General features: G+C 42.3%; 1 protein-coding gene across 2 annotated transcripts in view; it reads right to left on the reverse strand.

The window, feature by feature from the left end:
• LOC102297413 (rho GTPase-activating protein 21) overlaps nt 1–19,991 on the reverse strand; it is a 99,638-nt gene that overhangs the window by 75,059 nt on the left and 4,588 nt on the right. Inside the window, exon 1 of one of the 2 annotated variants that reach the window (XM_014336745.2) lies at nt 13,033–19,308. The exons of the other annotated variant lie outside the window; for it this stretch is intronic. Within the exon in view, the coding sequence (XP_014192231.1) occupies nt 13,033–13,116 (84 nt within the window). The 5' untranslated portion in view covers nt 13,117–19,308. Of the gene's footprint in view, nt 1–13,032; nt 19,309–19,991 lie in introns of those variants that run through there. 2 annotated transcript variants of the gene reach the window in all.

The raw sequence follows: 19,991 nt of genomic DNA on the forward strand, positions 1-19,991 counted from the left end.
ATCAGCCCAACAGGCCTGAGCTGAGAATGAGACAACAACAGTCCCCGTAACGTGACACCTCAACATCAAGGGAGAGAGGAAATGGGAGATTAGTACTACAGTATCCAGGTAACAGTCATAAACAGTGCCAAAGCACAACTGAACTCGGAGCGAATCAAAGCCCTGGACCGCATAATGATACGCTGACAAAGACCAGCTTTTGTGGTAGTTAACCAACTGAATGGATAAAATTACTCACTGTGTTTGCGTGCTTGCTGTATGTCGTTATGGCTCGTCTGCTAGGCGGAAAGTGAATATTACACCTGCCAGTAGAATCGTTCATTCATCCACTTTTTGGCTACTGATCTGCACTTTGCTTCACAAAATTTCCTTAGCCAACTTCTTTCTTTGATATTCATTCAATTGAAGACTCAAGATTCTTTATTTGTCACGTGCATGGTTATACAGGTATAACACGCAGTGAAATGTGACCTGATACGCTCCTCGACTGTGCAAAGAAAAAAAAGAGACAGACAGAACTTTATTTGATATTGAGCAAAAGAAGGACGCGAAGCATCCACAAGACCACATTTCTACACGGATTCCTGGACTAAAGAGACTCAAGCCACATTCTGCACATATTCTGTCTTCAAAATCAAGATATTCTGCACTCATTGAACTCAGCAACTACATTTCAATGTACACCTACATCATTGCTGAGGCTATAAAAGCAAATCCTGTGATGATGTTCTCCAAAGGCACACAGTGCTCCTTTCAAAACACTCGGAACATGCAGTCTGATGATGGAAAATGTTTGCTTTTAAACCGCTGGAAAAGTGTGAGCCTTAGAAATACATGAGCTGAAGACCGTAGGGCCAGTGTAGTGCGTGCTGTCCAACACAGGTCTCTGAGGAGGGTGACGCAATACAGGACGGGAGGGGATGTTGAGGAGAGAGGAGAGGGGGCTGAAGTATGTTGACTATTACGAGCTGAAACCCCCCCTCCTCCTGCTTCTCCACCACGTCCGCGGCGGTCCCACCCAACGCTGAGGCCCATCTGGAGTGCCTCGTGACCTGGCTGATTAAAAGCAGTTGGGGCCTTCAGTGAGATACGGCCAGTGGAATGTGGAGACTGTAGAAAAGGCCCAGAGTAAGTGTGTCTAAGAGGTGTGTAAATTCATAAAAATGTGTATGGGATATTCAATGTGCTCTCTGTGTGTCTATGCATCCATTAGAGCATTTGAATCACACATCTGTGAGCAGCCTTGCGTCCATTAGTGCCAGTCAACAGCAATCAATCAAATCTGAGACGAAGGGGCCCTGAGCTCAGCTGATGGATGGATGCCCCTCTGGGACTGATGGGCTGGCTGAATGGGAGCATCTCTGCACCAGAATCACAGCTCTGTGCCTTACTGTTCCTTGACCCTGTTAGCCTACACATAATGGCTCCTGCACATCCAGTGTTTAGGATTATGCCCACTGACCTCCATCAACAGCAACTAAAAGTCTCCTTCCACATAGACTGAAGTGTTTTTCCTGCCTCTGCCTTCACTTTTTCTACCTAACCATCTGCTCCTCATCCACCCCAGACCTGCCAACCTGGCTTTCTACACCCTTCAAGCCACGAGCATTTACTAGCAGCACCCGTTGAGCAGCATCACCCTAGTCGAAATGGAAACCAGGCCGAGAGTCTCATGGCAGCCGCTAGAGCATGATATAAGAGCCCACGGTTGAGCTTTACTGCTCTCGTCCCAATAGGGGCTCCTCCATGCGGTTAATGTCAAGCTTAACATGTGTTTTACGGCTTAATTGAATAATGAAGCGATGAGAGAGGAGGAAAAACCACACGACCGAGATCTGCACCAAAAGGCTGCCAGAGGAGGATTGTGCGGTGAGAGACGAATACTTTGGTTTAAAAGCGGTGTTTTCATAACCGCTGTGGCTGTACGACTTGTCAGCGACACTTTCATTATCTCACTAAAAGTGAATCCTGCACAGAGCACCAAAACTGACCACCCCACAGCCCTCTGTCACAGGCCATCCATCAAAGTGATCACAAAAGCAACTGTTTTAAGTCTGCCATTATGATATTTAATTGAATCCATGCTTTCTAATTTAGTTTGCCTAATATAAGTCAATTCAAGCCAGGTTGTTCGCTAATGGGGTTTTTTTACCGTCCATCTGGCTGCCTGTTTTCTTCCCGTAACTGTTTGGATTTTTTTCCATCCTATCTGTACACAGTGTCTCCACACAATTATCAGTGAATAATGAAACAATGAAGCTGCAGGTGTTTCTTTACTTTTCTGGAAACTGGAAAACAGAAAACCAAAGCATGTTTCACTCTAATGAAAACATTCCTCATCAGTGTTTCACATAGATTAAAATTTCATTTATGGTAGCAGGATGAAGCCCAATCATGCATTTTTAAATTAAATATTAAATACTGAATAAAGCATATATCATAACAACATAAAACAGAGCTATTCTTCCTGTTAAAAGGGAGTTTTTCCTTCCCACTGTTGCCAAAGCGCTTTATCATAGGGGGTCATCATAGGGGGTTTTCTCTCTTTTCTTTATATTATTGTACGGTCTTTACCTTCCAATATAAAGCACCTAGAGGAAACTGGTATTGTGATTTCATGCTATATAAATAAAATTGGAAAATGTTTAATTAATCAGCTGCCTCTGTGGTAAAAAATAATACTACTACTAATAATAATAAACCATTAAAAAATAATGGTTTGGGCAAGTTGGAGTTATTTTCCCTGTTTGTTGTGATCAGTGTTGTGGTCATTACATTAAATAATGTATTATGCACATTACACAGAACGATTTTCTTAAAAGTAATGCAAAAGTTATGTTACTTTCATGTTTCTCCATAAAATGACACAAAAAGCATCGTCTCACAATTACCATTTAACAATAACATCTAGGCTACAGTTCCACAAATCAACATAAATCCCTATGCTAATGAGGACATGCATATGATCTTTGTCCTGGTACTTTGGTAAGAACCCAAAGACAACAGCAAAAAGCAAAAATGAAAACCAGCACAGAGAGACTTTAAAGCCATCGCCACAATGATTCGACTTTAGAAACATGAATAGGTGGAAATAGAGGCTGCAGCCTGATTGTTCATCAGTTTGTTACCTGTTGAAGTTCAGGGTCTGGCTGCTGAGTGAGAAGCAAAAGCATGCCAGCGTAAACAAGAGGGGTCTGCTTAATGTATAACATAAACAACAAAAAAGGAAAAGAAAAATGTGATGTGAAATGCAAAATCCTATTTGATTTTTTGCATGCTATGGTTAAAGAGACTCCAGAGCAAACTGAGTATCGCTCTCACCCGCTGCACTCCATGACACTGGCGTAGGAGTTCATGCAACCAGGATCAAGATACTCTAAGAAAATGACTGTTACTACCAACATCAAGGAACCCAGTAAAACAGCAACCAGGTCAGGCTGCTAGCAGATGCTACCTGGTTAACATTTAGGAGCAACTGAAATGTGGGTCACTCTTTTGGACCAAATGGAAAATTTATTTAAAATGCTAAAATTTACCCATCTATCCATTTTCTACCACTTACCTGGTCCAGGTTACAGGGGGGAGCAGTCTAAGCAGAAAAGCCCAGGTCTCCCTCTCCATGGCCGCCTCCACCTCCTCAGAGGAGACATAGAGGCATTCCCAAGCCAACAGAGACATAAAATGCCTCACTCAGGTCCAGGGTTTTCCAGGACGCATCCTAATCAGATGCCTGAACCACCTAAACTGGCTCATGTTGATGTCGAGGAGTAGCAGCTGTATTCTGAGTCTCTTCAACCTAACTCTGAGGGAGACTTACATTGTGCTTAAAAGAAAGCTTATTTCTGCATCTTCTACCCACAAACTCATCCTTCTAGTGACTACCAGAGCTCGTAGCCACAGGTGAGGATAGCAACGCAGATTAACCAGTAAATTAACAGTTTGCCTTTTGCACTCAGCTCTCTCCCCACCCCAACAAAAAGGCACACAACTTACACTGCACCAATCCACTTGTCAGTTTCCCTTCACTTCTGAACAAGACACTGAGATGCTTACATTTTTTTCAATTCAATTCAATTTCGATTCAATTTTATTTATATAGGGCCAAATCACAACAAAGTGACTTGCAAAATCTATTTAGGCAGCCATTAATATACCTCAAAAGCCTGGCTAAGTAAACTGTATGGGTGGGAAAACCCTACCTCGTATACAATGTGCAGTATTCATGTACATATAATAGTCTTTCAACCTGTCATGAAAGACAAGACAACAGTGATGACAATGAGAATACACAGTAACCTGACAGGACAGGAAGTGCTGACTAAGTTGCAGCCTTGTCAGTTTTTACCTCAGCTGACCCTGAACAAATAATAAAACATGTCGCAGCAGCATCTAGTTTGATTTACAGGCTGCAGACACATATCTGGAGTTCCTGGGTTTCCGTGCATTTCAACAAATCACTCTGTCAAGGAACCTGCACCGACTGCAGCCAAACACTGCTGCTGCACGTTTACAATCTGCACGTAAATCCCTAAAATTGAACAATTTCAATGAGAAATAATGTCACACAACAGCGGAATTAAATCACTATTAGGTCAAACACATGCAGGATCATCTGCAGCAACAAAACAACACACAGAGAAGCCATTTGGCAGATGGATCAGGGACTGTGAAGGAGCAGAAGTAAACGCAGCAGGTCTCCGGGCCATGATGGCCACACCCGGGCCCAGCTGGAAATGATAAAGCCTCGTGCTCCTCATCTCTTTCACTCCATCTCTGGTCCTGTATTGTTGCCCCTTCTCGCTGCTCCTGACAGCAACTTTAGATCTCAGTCTCTAATTTTGTGTCTCTTTCCCTTTGCACTTCCATTCCTTTTGTCTGCTCACATCGGATGGTTTTCCAATCATCTGTGGGCCCCATATTACAGAGCGGGAGTGTCCACTGCATTCTCCATCACCACAGTAAACACATAGTCAACCAGTGAGCCACCCTCTCTGGCATGCACAGGCCTCTTTTTTTTAAAGAAAAGAAAAGAAAAGAAAACACAGAGCGAGAAACAGATGGATGTCGTTTGCGCGATGAAGACAAACAATGGCAGTGAAATAGATTTCAGACTGCCAAAAAATAGCAAATTTAGCCCCATCTTCCTCTTGTGACCTCCCCTATGACACTGTCAAATTGGTTTTGGTTGCAATTCATCACTGCTGATTAATAAATCAGGGATCAGCCAATCTCTGACATGCTATCAAAGGACCATAGGTGTGGAAGTGCTCTGAATGCTAATGCAGTATCATCTCATCAGCATGAGAACAAAGCTGTGCTCACAGGCTGAGTGATAGGGGACAGAGGGCATCATTATCACTGTAAAGCCTGCACTGTTTGTGCTGCCTGCCAATCACGTGCTCTGGCTTTGGACGGGCAGCCAATTAGCGCTTCGTTTACTGTGATGCCTCAGGGTTGTGTGAGGAAAACACAAAAATATGCTGGGCTCACCATTTTATGGAAGAGGAGAGAAGGAGGACATGGTTGGGGTTTTGATGCTTTAAATTACTTACTGAGAGGGGGAAAAAATCATCTCAACTTATTCATTTATCCATCTCAGCTAAATGAGCCACTGAGGAACAAGGGTTTCATGGAGAGGGTGACCGACACACACCAGTGATCTATAGATTCTCTGTCAGATGGATTATCACTCCTCCTCTGCCCGTCTTGTATGACGTAACTGCTCTTAGCGGGCTGCCTGAGTTTAAATATACAGCGTGCATTTACAGAAAACAAACCCACACAAATAAAAATCAGTATAATCAGCATTTCTTCTCCATCATATGGGTGATATTAACAACATCACCTCAACAGATCCTGAGGGGCGGTCAAAAAGGCCAGTGTGCAGTGTGTAAACAAAACAACACCTTCTCACAATCACACGATCGCACATACATGCATGCTCACACAGCTCCACCCACTGGCGACGCTCCTCCCAGCCCCGTCTGCATTGCACCAAAGAGAGCTGCATCTTGTCCAAGCAGGTTTTTCACCCAAGCCAAAGAGTCTTAGCAGCATCCAGACACGTCCTATTCGCATCCTGCACTCTGCCTCTAGGAGACTGTTGCTCTTGATTAAACTCAAAAGAAGAAAGGGGTCTACGCTTTCAAGGATGAGGCGTTTGCTGGTTTTGCTGATTTTTTTCAGCTCCACAGAGACCCGTAGAAACAGCATCCCTGTTTGTTTTTACGGCAGCACTAAGTACATATGTCGGCAGGATTATGCGTCTGTGTGGTTGCGTGCGGAGGGGGAGTGAGTGAGGGGGTTATTGTGGCAGTAAGGGGTGAATCAGCATTCTGTTCACGCCGCTTTTCACTACAGCTGCTGAGGACTCAAAACCAAATTTGCGGCAGTTTGATGCAGCAGGAGTAACACCAAAGGATGCAAATGTTTCCTTTCTAGGTATCAGACGTGACCTAATTTTGTGCGAGAACAAAAAAAGTATAAGTCGATTCATGATATTCTGTTACTTTAGGAATGATTTGATGTTGCTAGGCTGTTTAGCTGTGTTTTGTGCTCAAATGAGCACAATTGTGTGCCTCCAGCGAGCACTGCTTGTAACAAAACTCTGTTAAAATGCTTCTAGTGTCATCTCCAAGGTTCATGCACCCATAGATAAACTATTTTCACACACAGGGTTTTGTTACAAGCAGTGCCCTTTGCATGTAAACATTAACCAAGTGGCTCCATAGTATAGTGGTTTACACATTTGCCTAACAAGCAAAAGATCCTCGCTTCAGTTCTGGGAGGAGACATGTATCCCTTTGGGGTTGTTTCAGGAAGGGCATCCTCTCCTAAATCACACACCCAGAGCTACCTGCTATGGCAACCCCTTGTGAATAAGGAAACAGCCAAAAGTGGCTTATATTTCTAGTATGTAAACATTAACCTGTCTCAGTGGGAGGCATTGCCTAATGGTTTCATGCCTCAGTACGCCCAATGTGGTCCAAAACTATAAGTGAGCAGTTTGGTGTTGGAGGTAATCTTCGAAGAATAGCTGAATAGTTTTCAGTGAAAATCTATTTTTTTACTGGAAATGTCCACTACCACTTGTTGAGCAGCACTTACTGTTGATTAATTATTTATTTAAGCAATAGTTTGAAATATTACCCTTTTAGCCCTAACCTTTTCAAAGCACAAAACTGGCAGTTTCAGCTTGCTCACCTTTATCAAACAGAAAAAGCAACATGTTTACCACTTCAAGTCAACATCTTTCACAGCTCACTGAGCTCAGCGGACTAATGAAACCCCAGCAGAGACTCCTATGGTGGCATGTGGACTGCACTAGGCTAAACACATCACTTTAATACACGATGTTGTCTTCCACAGTGTATTTTATCCTATCTTCCATCCACAAGATGATTGCCCCTCCATGAGCCGGGATATGCTGGATGTTTCTTCCTATAAAAGGGAGTTTTTCCTTCTCACTGTCTCCAAGTACTTGCTCATAGGTGGTCATCTGATTGCTGGGGTTTTCTCTCTACTTTTGTACTGTCTTTAACTTACAGTTAGCTAGTATAAAGCGCCTTGAGGTGACTGTTGCTGTGATATTGTGCTATAAAAAAATAAAATTGAAATTAATTGAATTGACATTTATATCAGTTTAATAAGACAAAAACAAAGCATTTTTCTGTTGTACAGTTCTGCCTGAGTGCTGCTACAGCCTACTACCAGAATCTTTTCCTTTTCTAGCTCCTTTCATAAACATTAAGTCAGTTAGAGCCATGAAAAATGTTCTCTGCTGGGGATGAGTATGAAAATCCACTCTTACAAAATTATGTGTAGCAGTAATGTCAACAACCCTCCCGTCCTCTCTTGTAGTGTTATTATGAATACCAAGTACAGTCAGTCCACCACAGAAGGGCACATTCAAACCAAAAACCTTTGGTTGAACAACGTGTTTCCTTCAAATGTGTTGCAATGCTGTGCAGCAGGATTTGAGGATTTGTTTTTTTCTTCTTTCATGGGAGTGTCAGAAGTGTTACCCAATCGGCAGCGACATATACACACACATATATATATAAACCCACAGATATTAACCTAGAAGTAAAGGGGATTAGCTCCCAGTAGCGCCTTGTTTGTATAACTTAAGTGCTGTTTAATTTAATTAAATCTTTTCCTATTTTTTTTTCTTGAGACTGAATGCAGCCCAGGTGCTGGAAACCCTAGATACCCCATGATGGAGGTTTTAATTCTTTAAATTACTTACTGAGAGGAAAAAAAATTCTCAAGTTATTCATCAATCCATCTTAGCTAAATGAGCCACTGAGGAACAAGGGTTTCATGGAGAGGGTGACCGACACACACCAGTGATTTATGGATTCTCTGTCAATCAAATCTGTATCACTTCCAAAAAACAGAAATTATATAAATATCATCAAATACTGAAAATGTCAATATTTTCACATTATTTTCTTCTTCTAGTGTTGATGACAGAATGCTAGAAAGTCTCAGAAAACAAGTGATTAGATGTATCCTCCACCTTATGATCTAAGTTCAAGGAATCAAATCCTTATGAATGACTGATTTTATGCCTGAGACAAGCACATGATCAGACTATATCATCATGAGTGTTCGGACATTTCAGGCTGAAAAAACGTAGTTGAACAGATAAACAAGTTTCTCTCTCTTTTTTTTTTTTAATGACATGCTCAAATTGTCAAGCATAATAGTTCAACATAATTCAAGAGTAAAACCTCAAGCATCAAACCAAATGAGCAGACAACTATGCGCTTCTTCATTAACAAACATAAAGATTTCCCCGAGGAAAATGCATGCCACAGAGGCACATGTGCTAGCATGGGGCTGATTAAAGTTCTGAAGTCTGCTCGGAACTGATTTGAAAGTTTTATGACTCCCCTTCCCTCCCTTTTTCCCGCCTCATCTCACTGCCCCTCGGCTGCTTTCATATGCTAATGGACGGGCAATTGTGCGGGCCAACAGCCTGGAATTCCTCTCCACAAAGGAGAAATGGAGATGGAAGGAGAAAGGAGAGAAAGGGACAGACGGACAGAGAGAAAGACCAGCCGACAGTGGGCCGACACACATCAGACGCTGAAAAGGGGTTTACTGCAAGACCACACGAAGCCAAAAAAAAGGTTTTCTACTCAAGTGTATGCCAGTTTAATTATGTTTAGAGCTATTAACTAATCTGCAGCTTCCTGCTGCCATTAATTAAATAAAACCTCAGCCCCAAGAAGTAGTCAAAGTGCATTAACATACCCAACACCTTGAAATAAACCATCGCATTTAACTTATTATTAATATACACAAGGATCTGCTGTTTAGGAAAATCATTTTACTAATACTACTAAAATACCAATAAAAATACGAATAAAGCTTCATGGAGCGCTTGGAAAGGCCTTCCTCTGGTTTTGGGTGTGGTCCATCAATATGGGGATGTCAGAGATGGCTTCCAACACACCAACAAAAAAAGCCATCCCCCCACGTGTACAGCTCAGAGCCAGAGACATCCAAACAAAGACAGTGTGGATATACACAGCGCCCTTACATCCAGTCACCTCACCAACCCCTTAGAGAAAAGAGAGCAGGTGGGCCAATTAGAGTCCCCAGGGTCCCCCCACCCCCAATGCAAGCAAGGCCCTGTATAATTGCTTTCCTCATCGATGAATTATTAATTCTAGTTGCTCTTTGAGGTCTTTTGACAGCGTAAGGTCGTGACAGTGTGCCCCCATGACACATACACTCTCATGTTTAACCCCCTAGTGCCATGTCAGAAGTACTCCTCAGACCAAAGTGAGGTGAAACATCCAACCAGCCAAGGTGGAACTGATGCTACCTACGACTGGTAGTTGCTTTAGTTGTATGCATATTAAAAGAGACTTAAACCTAAAGACAAGAGTAACAGTTTTTACTCATAACAAGTTTTTAAAATAGTGAAACTGAAAAAACCTAAAAAAAAAAAATAACACTATGCTGTTTGATGAAGTTTTTTTTGTTTTGTTTTTTTATCAACATCAACACATCTGCATGATGCTAATAATCTACCAGTCTGTTAGCCACTATTAGCATAACACAAGCTACAGTAAATCTTTGATTTAACTATTGGAGGTGAGGCTGCTCAGAACAAAAGAAAATTATAATGAAGGGTTTCTTTCTGTTGCCTAATTGGCCTTTGGGGTATAATTATGCATGCAAAGATGACTGAAAAATTAAACCCTGCTTAAAAAATCTGGAAATGATTTTATTACAGTGCTGCATGAAACATATTTGTTGGGCATCAGATTTTTTCTAGTAGTATAAAAAAAACCATAATCTCAAAACAACATATATGACCTTGACCTAGAGTCCAATCTGGATGAGGACCCATCGGATGATTGTTGCATGCAAGTTTGACCAAATCCTTCCCAATACTGTAGGAGGAGTAGCAATGCATGTGAACTGTGGACAGATGGACAGTGGGACACTCCCAGGATACAAATGGGAGTTTGGCCAAAACCAGGATGTGTTTTTTACTGTGAATCTTGCATCTTGCGAGCCACAGAAGGTCTACAGCAGCAGTGATTATGTTCATCTTCAAAAATACTGATACAACTTTTTAATCTTCTAACAGCTCTGATAACCAAAGACTCTCTTTCCTTCATCTTGGCTCAAGTGAATCTCAACAGGGCGGGCTTCACGAAGGAGAGTAATCAATCTTGTTTCCATGATAGTTGGACCCCAGGAAGCCAATTGTAATGTGAAAATAAAATGTGATTAATTGGCCTAGTCCTAGTTGGAGTTAAGGTGCATTGTTTGGTGAAAAAAATTGGCATTCGTAGAATAAAAATGGCAAACAACCATAGTTCTGCTGGAGAAATTCTATTTCTAAATGTCCATCACAAAGGTTACAGCACTTGTACAAAGGTCCAAGTAATGGCCTCTCAGGAGGTTTTCATATACATAACACTCCAGTAATAAGTAATATATGGAAACAAAAAGAACCAAAAGTAGGCTATATTACCAGCTACTCTCACTGTCACACAGCTGGTCAACTGTTGGTTTCAGAGGGTTACAGATGTCGCTCCCGTATCCAATGCAGTATAGAGGGGAGGTTGAAGGAGTTTCCAAAATTAGGAGTAGATCCAACAGCTTTAACTTAACCCCATCTGGTGCCTGAAAAACTTTCTTTTACTTCTTTATTTAGACATGCGACTGATAAAACACAATGTTTAAACAACATGACATTAATTTCAAGTGTTATCTGATGTATAAGTGTTTAATTCAAACCTGTTAAGAATAAAGCAATCCCCCAACCAAATAATAACTTTGAGATAGTCTTTGATTATTTGTTTAACTTTAATATTAATAGCGCCGGGGCCTCACAGTTATTGGTGGCAGTGTTGTTGATTCCCTGGCCTCTCTCTCGTAGTTTCACACCAGGTGTGAGCCTGTAAATATTTTATGGAGCCTCGGTGCTGTGCTACTGGCACACAAAGGCTGTTTTCAGCGCCCTGGACAGCAGCGGCTCTCTGGAAACAGAGGCCTATCAGTTCGGCTTGGGACGCAAACAATTTTCAGCGCAGCTAAAATTAAATTAGGGGAAGGGGCAAGCCAGAGAGCAGAGCTGCCACATTGCTCAACACGGCAAGACTTCTTTAGTCCTCACATCAGGCATTCCATGGCAAAATGAAAAAAGGGAGAGGGGAAAAATGCATGAAACAATGAGCTGTCTGTATGGGTATCCAGTGAAAAAGCCTAAGAGGCATGTCAGAGATATGAAGGGTTTGTTATGGTGCCAAGTTGACTTCTCTGCATGTAAAGACAGATGGATCCAAACTAGATAACACAGAAAACAGCATTGTATGGACGAGACATCCATATTCATATACTTGGATGTCCTGGCGCTTACATCATTCTCTCAACATAGGACGACTTCACCCTTTACTAGACATCCCACCCCCATTAAAGAGTAAAAGTACAACTTCCTCTAGATTTCAGCAGCCAGGCTTTGATTCTAAGCTAACCCGATAAGTTTATTCTTCACTTTTGAACACCAATCAAGAGTATTTTTTGCATTTACAAATGAGCCCGAATCAATGTTGGGCGATATGTTGAAGCCGGCCACCGCCCAACGGTAACTGCCGATAGAGCTAGCAGCACACAGACGCAGCTAAACACCTGGCATGCGCTCTCAGATAGCTTGTAAGCTCAGTCTGCATGATAACGTTGCCAAAAATTTGGAAAATGCCTGTTTCATTTGCTGCTTCAAGCTAAATTTTAAAAAAAGTTGTTCAGCATTTTTTTCAGTCTTTTTCTATAATTTTAAGGTTATTTTGCTTTCCCCAATAGCTATATAACAGTGATATTCACATTATCCCAACACCTTTGCTTTAAAATATGTCCAGCATTATCTTTCCACCTGAATTTATAGAATCAACAAAAATTTAATTAAAAAAAAAATGCAAACCAATGCAAGAAAACAACCATCATCATAGTAATTGATGCAAAAAATGTACCACTGCTCCCAACTGGGTCAGTATTTCTCTTATCGCTCTTATCGTATTCAATCTAGTTTCTCCTCCACAATCCTTGCAGTAAGTTGTGCTGGACAGAGAATACTTCTTATTAAATCACTTCGTAAGACTGATTTTATAAAACCAAGTTTAGCGTCGAGCCACCTGAGGCTACACGAGGCACTCTGTCTGCAAGAACAGGGACACTCAGAGGTCAGCATGCCAAGCACTCCACAGTCTCTAATTCCACACTGCACTTCTGAATGAATGCTGGCTATTAATACCCGAAATGTCAGGGATGCCTTTGCTGGAGAACTCCAGAGAGAAACAGGGGCCAGGGAGGAAGGCGAGTTCGTAAAGAAGAGTAAGGAGAGGTGACTGATATCTGCAGGTCAAAGTAATGCTGCTGCATGACTGCTGCAATGGGAATGACTCGCGTAAGGGAACTATGTTAGTCTGATAGCTAAAAACAGCCTTACAGCAAGATGGCTCTAAATATTGTTATAATACCAAAGAAAAAAGAAAAGAGAAGACTGACCTGATTGCTCCAGGCGCAGTACAGATCACAGATCAACCTCCAGTTGTTGTTAATCATACAGTCGAGAACTTTAAGATGAGCCATTATCACTGAAGAAACATGAGCCGCCCAGACACCTGCCCCTCAGCTGTGTGTACCATACCCCGCTGTGCCCAGCGGCACCCTGCTGGCACCGTCGCTACTTCTTCTCCACCCCGGAGAGGCGAGTGCGAGGAGCCGAGAGAGAAGCATCAGCAGAAGGGTACGTCCACGTGCCCATCTGCAAGCCCAGCAGGTACCCTGTCAGCTGTGGCCATCGCCCCAGACACGCTTAATGAACAATATGTTAATGATTCAGGCTGCACAGAAACTCGGGGGATTATCTTTGCATTTAAAAGAAAGAAAAAAGAGAGAGGAGTAGGAGAAAAGAGTTAACAGCATGCTGACCGGCGGCGGCGATGCCTAAAAGACAACGCAGAAGGATGCGCCTCTCCTTGCTATGCGCCTCTGCGTTTTGCTAGGCTCTTTTTGATGTTCTCTGTCTCTCTTCCAGGCTGGCTGTGCCTCCCGGTGCTCGTCTCTGCAGTGGTACCAGGCACAGGCAGCTTGAGATTGAGAGCGGCACAGGATCACTCTTAATCTACATGCATCAGGCCACAATGCAGGACAACCAAATGACTACCCTCCTCTCTTCCTCTGCCTCCTTAAAAGTCTCTGTCTTTGACTTGATCCATATCTTCCTCTGCAGTCTCATACTGAAGCTCAATTAAATGCTTGTAATACCTAAACGGGGCACAAGATATTCTGCAAGAAGGTATAGTAGGGAGGCGCTATGCAGGCGCTCTGCCTCAATCTGAAAACCTGAGTGATGCTGCACTTTGCCGGCAATGCGGGATGCTGTGCAGCCTGAGTTATTTATTTCATTACTCTGCAAAAAACTCTTCAGACTCCCTGACAAAAGGCTGGAGGAGTGCCGCAGCCCCCACCCTCACAGAGCAAAGTCCCACCTTGCGCTCTTAAGTAAATGAGCGTCCAGTTTAAGACTTCCTCTCGCTGTGGGATATCAAAGAAATAAAGCTTTTAAAAGAAAGAAAAAGTATGCAGTGAATCATTTTAATATGTGAGAAGACAGAATCTGCAAACTACTGGATGCCAGTAAACAGCTGCCTGGGACTACTTATGTTTCTTCCACTCCTTTGATGCTCTATGACGTCCAGATGCTTGTGACTGTGACAGCCTGCTTCATCAGGGAGATGCATTAAATCCACTTCAAATGAGAAACGCCATAACTACAAAGCAGCCTGAGGTGGGATTTAAAATATTCATACATTTTTAATAAAAGCTTCTGTTTTTTTTCCTTCTCTAAAGATTGCAAAGCCTGAGCAGGAATTATAATTAAACGTGTGCAAAATTCAGAATATGTAATCCATAAAATTATCGTGCCCTCATCTGAAAACGTTCAACTTTTGAGTGACATCTGCACACACAAGGGGACAACAGTGAACTGGCACCAACAGCAGCAGCAGTACTCCTTTCATATTTTTAAAAGAAGAGTGAGACAGCTTAAGTAATCATGCAGACATGAGACTGTGTCAGGTCAGGAGGCTACAAACACAGTCTGGCCCAAAAGGTCAGCCAAGTCCCCACACTCAACCGGAGACCAGACATGGCTACCCAAAACTCAGTGCTCACCAGCTCGGGAGATGAACACTCACTGGCTCTTCTCTGCTTTTTCCTCTGGGCTGTAGTGCTATTTACCCACCTAGATTGCTCTGATATGAGTTTCCCTTTTTTAGGGATATCATCTATAGAGATGTCTACTAAACTTAATTAAAGGGGTGTCCACTGTGGGAGTTTGTGGTGAGCAATTTCATATAGGAACTATTTTCATTCTATCAAACTACAAAATCAACCTGTACCACAGTGCAGACACAGTAAGTACCTGAAACTGCAGTTCCTCACCTGGCCACTTGAGGCTTGCTTCAGTCACTATGGTCTCACATGTTAAAATGCTCAATGTTACACCAAAGCATGCTTATTATAGCCTAGTATGAAAAACTGTTTAGATCTATATGGATAGCTCCCTACTGTAACAACTATGCAACATGTGAATTTACTTATAATAATCCATGTGGATTTTAAGCCTAGCTTAAAGCATTTATAAAGTGTGGCCAGTGTGTGTAAACACAGTGTCCTAGGTCTCAGTACACTGTGTTTACACAGTCTGTGCCTTTTAGAGAATTTTATTGTAATTATGTGACAAACATTACAGCTTATTGAGTCGTAACATTCATCCAAAAATTTTTTCTTCAGTTCCGGTGAATTTCTTAGTCTGTTACTTACCATTAATGACCTATATCTGTGTCTATACACTGCACCCGTACTATTTATAAATGTACATTTTTAACCAGTTGCAGTGACTCTAGTAGTTAACTTAGTACCTCACCCTCTCATCCAAATATGGTCACTTTCAGAACAAAAAGCTAATATGTAAATAAGGATGAAGTCACAGTGGCTATCTCTATCTTTTATAGGCAGTCGATGGCATATAGCTGTGAGGAGAGGCTGATATTCATGGGAGTGACAAGATGTAAATGTACATGTTTGGTGTGAAGTCTGCAGACTGGAATTAAAACATGCATATTTGATTTTACTGTGAAATTGCTTCTTTAAACTTACAGCTAACTTTACCTCCAGAGTGGAGGCACCAAATATGTCTGGTTAGCTTAAAAAAAATAACCACATGGGTGGAGGGGGCTTCTGTCAAGATGCTCAGCAAGACAAGCCAAAATATCACATAGAATAAGTCAAAACATGATGTCAGTCAAACTGTCCAGCTGTCTGCAGACTTTCTGGCGAGATTAAGGACGTCAAAGCCGATGTTTTGACATCTTACATTTAAAACAAAACACAACAAAATGCTTAAGAAGTCAGGGGGATTAACACAAGCAAATCTTCGACCAATATCTTCAACAAGGACTCACTGTTCCCACAATATCTAAATCTAGGCCAGGCAATTCTAATAAAGTGCGTCATTCCTTGGCTATGTTTCAAAAAAGTGAAATTACCTCTTAAAAGGCATCAAAATGTTTCTGAAAAATATTCTGAAAGCAGTTTGTGAGAGAGGACTTTGCATCAGTTCAGTTTTCCTTATAATAGCAGAATTTGTTTTAGATTTCTGGAAATTAAAGACCTCACGTTAGTCCAAATTATCTCATGCTGGAATAATTTAAAGCATAAAATGCTGAATTACTGACACACAACTGTCTAAATAACATCTAGACAGTAAACCGCTGTGACATAATGCAGCACCATGTGGCTCCAAAACTCCCTCCGTCACACGCCAGGAATAGTCCAGTAAAGAGCAAAAGCATGTGCCCTCCCCCCACGATGAAGCCAATATAATCCAATCAATTGTGAGTTATGGATCTCGTGGCGCTCTCACGCAGGCAGTGCCACACGACCTCGCGTTCAAAACAACACACAGCGCATGTGTGTTCCACGGATGTCCACGTTACCTCAGTTCACTGACGGAAAATAGATGAGGCCATCAGGAAGAGAACGCCATGAAAGTCACAAAAGGACACGAGGCTTATTTAGACAGCAGATGGATGAGGTGGGTTATTAACATCAGTGGAGAAGAGTTAATACACATCAAAATTAGCATTTTTATTCAGTCCAAATCCATCCAGATAGCTAATTTTTATAACTGCTAAACAGAAAATGCAGGTAAAGAAATCCCAAGGAGGTGGAGCGGGCGGTCCGCTAAAAGGAAAGTAGGTGGAAGTGCCTTTAGTCAAGAAATTAAACCCTGCCACCCCAAAAAATCATTGCGCTATGTATCATTAATTTGTGTATGTGAGTGATATTTAAAAACTGTACTTTATGTGTTCAAACTCAAACCTCAGACGCCAGCATGCTGGCTCAGGTTTAGTTCTGCTTGGACCAAGATGACAGTAAGAAAGTCGTTATTGAACAAGAAGGCTACGACAAATTAAGCCATTTGGTAACCTTAGTTTCAAGAAGCCAAACAAGAAAAAACAGCTGCAAATCAATTTGTTTTGTTAAGCTCTTTCAAAAGTTATTGAGTTATTGTGTTAAATAAACATGACGTCAATGGTGACCAGAATAATCTGATTATGACTTGTGCTGTGAGACATTAATAAGTCTAGAAAAGCACTGCCTAAATGGAGCCGATTTTACCCTGTGTAATGACTTCAGACTGCTTGTTCTTTCAACCTAACGTTTTAAGACTAATTTAGAAACACATTTGCTATTGTTTGTTTGTATAATGTGCAAAATGGTTTCATTGATTATTATTACATTTTTGTCAAAACAAATAGCTGATCAATCCACTATCTTGTTACCTAAAAATCCATCCAGCTGTCCTCTTTCCCTTTCTGAAGCCAGGTCATGGTGGCAGCAAGCTTAGCTGGGTATTCCTGACATCCTATTCCCCAGCAACACTTTCCAGTTCCACCAGGGGAACTTGAGGCGTCAGGGTCTCCTCCCAGTTGGGCGTGCCTGGAAAACTTCCAAAAGGAGGTGCCCAGGAGGCATCCAAACCAGATGCCTTAACCACCTTACTATCTCCTTTCAACATGAAGGAGCAGGGGCTCCGCTCTGAGACTTCTATCTGACCTCCCCACCCTGTCTCTAAGGCAGAGGCTAGCCAAACTTCGGACCTTTGTATTTGCAACTTTATGCTTTCGGTCATCACTCAGCTCTCACAAACATAAGTGACGGCTGGAACATAGACTCTCTGCTCTGGTAAAATTGAAAAAGACACGTTCCGCTCAATCCTCTCTTGACTAAAACAGTCCGGTACAATGCTTTTATTATTGATGACATTACACCAATCCGCCAGCCCAGCTCGTGCTCCACCTTTTCATCAGTCATGACTAAGGCATCCCCAGCAGCCAAAAGGTCATTCCCAGCTCCTTCTCCTGGGGATGCCACAACCCACTGGGACCACTTTTTTCCACCAAAGACCCATGGTCTAAAAGGTTCCCGTGTGGCCTAGCTCTGATTAAAATTATATTTAAGGCTTCAACAAACAAAAAACACCCCATATTCCCCAACTGTAAATTAGAGTATTAAATCGCAGAGGTTTTCTAGCATTAACTGTTAGCTTGTCATTTAGTAACTGTGGTCAAGAGTTCCTACCAGCAGCATGCATCCCGACAGTCTGGCAGGCCTGATCACCTGCAACAATAACTCAAAAGAACTATAAAGAAACTTTAAAAAAAACATAGAAAACAACAGGCAAATATTATGACTTCATACTTATTTGCCTGTTCAGTTGACATGCTTCCATGTCTCTCCTCTCACCCACCATGTGCATGCAGAGCAGCACCTGCACAGCTCACCTATTTGTCTTGTGTCACTCAGTTAGCATTATAGCAGACCGAGAGCGCTCCAGTATGTGCAACATTAAATATACTCACGCTGACCTCACCAGTTCCACTTATTTTTCTGTGAACAACTGCCAGACTGCGATCAAGAAGCTGTGTTCAGTTTGGTGTTGTACACTTTAAAGGCCATATTAAATAAACCTCCAACAGCTTCCAGTGGCTTCGCTGCCATCCATTCATGAAATCATTCCTTCATCAGAGTGCCCTTGTTCACTTCCACTGCTGATGCTAACAGGAAATAATGTGGTTTCCTGCCAAGACCTCAGAACCCAGACTAACACCACAGGTTACGATATGTATTCTGATAACAGCCTGTTACATAAGGTCCTTTCAAAAACAAACACTGCTAATGCGCTGAACTGAAGAAGTTTCTCAGATGAGAGGTGAAACATCTTCAAGAAACTTTAAGCTCATTAGATTACCATGACCTGGATGACTGAGAACCTACGCAGACACTGCTAATGAATAACAGCTATACAGTATATGCTTCACTTCCAAAATAAATAATAAATGTAAGAAAAGGTCATATGAAATGTTTGCTCTTTTTCGATGTATGTGTTCCACATATTCATTATCTACCAGCAGCCACAGCGCAGTGCATTACATAATCTGTGGTTCATGAAGCGTGCAGGGTGTAGAATATGACAGGATGAAGGAGGAGGAGTGTGAATACCGCCTTAAGAAATGTGCTATGCAGATCAACTGAGCACACATCTGAGCAGTGTATGTCATGCCTCGGAGCCAAAGACAGAGCCAGATAGGGGGCAAGTGTTGATGGAGGTGCCTTGGGCATGTGTAATGGATAGTGTATCATGCTCACTGAGCATTAGACTGGTTCTGTTCTGCCTGTCTGCCTACATGTGCAACCCCCCCCACTACCACCACCACCCAAACTCCTACCACCCCCTACCCCCTGCCCTCCCTTAATCTTACGTAGGGGCGGGGGCATCCAGGCAGAAGAGGCTGCGACACTGAGCCAATTGGCAACAACAACAAAAAAATAAATAAATAAACAAAAGATGAGGAAAGGGGGGTATTTTTTTTCCACTGGATAAACTCTCATCTTCCCGCTTCCTGCTCCCACCCATTTGTTTCCCCCCTACACATCCATCAATCATCTGTCTGTGCTTCTAACTAATGGAAAAATAGCGTCCAGCATGACTGCGGCCTGTGTGGCCGAGTGGAGAAGCCTTACCGAGCGTTAATGTCACCCCCTCCACAAGAGGAAAAGATACGGGTGCGGTCCAACACACATATGCACACATATCCCGGGTGACCTTGATTTGAGTGCAGCATGCATGCAGATTTCCTTTTTTGTCTTTTCCAGGAAAAAAAAAATAGCTGGGAAGCTTGATTCCGATAAGAGATGCCAAAATATACACACATGCACTCCACTTTCAGTTTGACCGCCAGAGCGAGGGAGAAGTGGCGTTCTCAAATGGGAAAACCCTTCAAAGACCGTGCTCCTGGTTATTCCCATTACACCTTCTGTGTGTGTGTGTGTGTGTGTGTGTGTGTGTGTGTGTGTGTGAGTGTGTGTGTGTGTGTGTGTGTGTGTGTGTGGAG

The sequence above is a fragment of the Haplochromis burtoni genome, unplaced genomic scaffold, assembly GCF_018398535.1.
Source record: "Haplochromis burtoni strain Fernald_Lab_line unplaced genomic scaffold, NCSU_Asbu1 Contig_155, whole genome shotgun sequence".
Lineage (NCBI taxonomy): Eukaryota > Metazoa > Chordata > Actinopteri > Cichliformes > Cichlidae > Haplochromis > Haplochromis burtoni.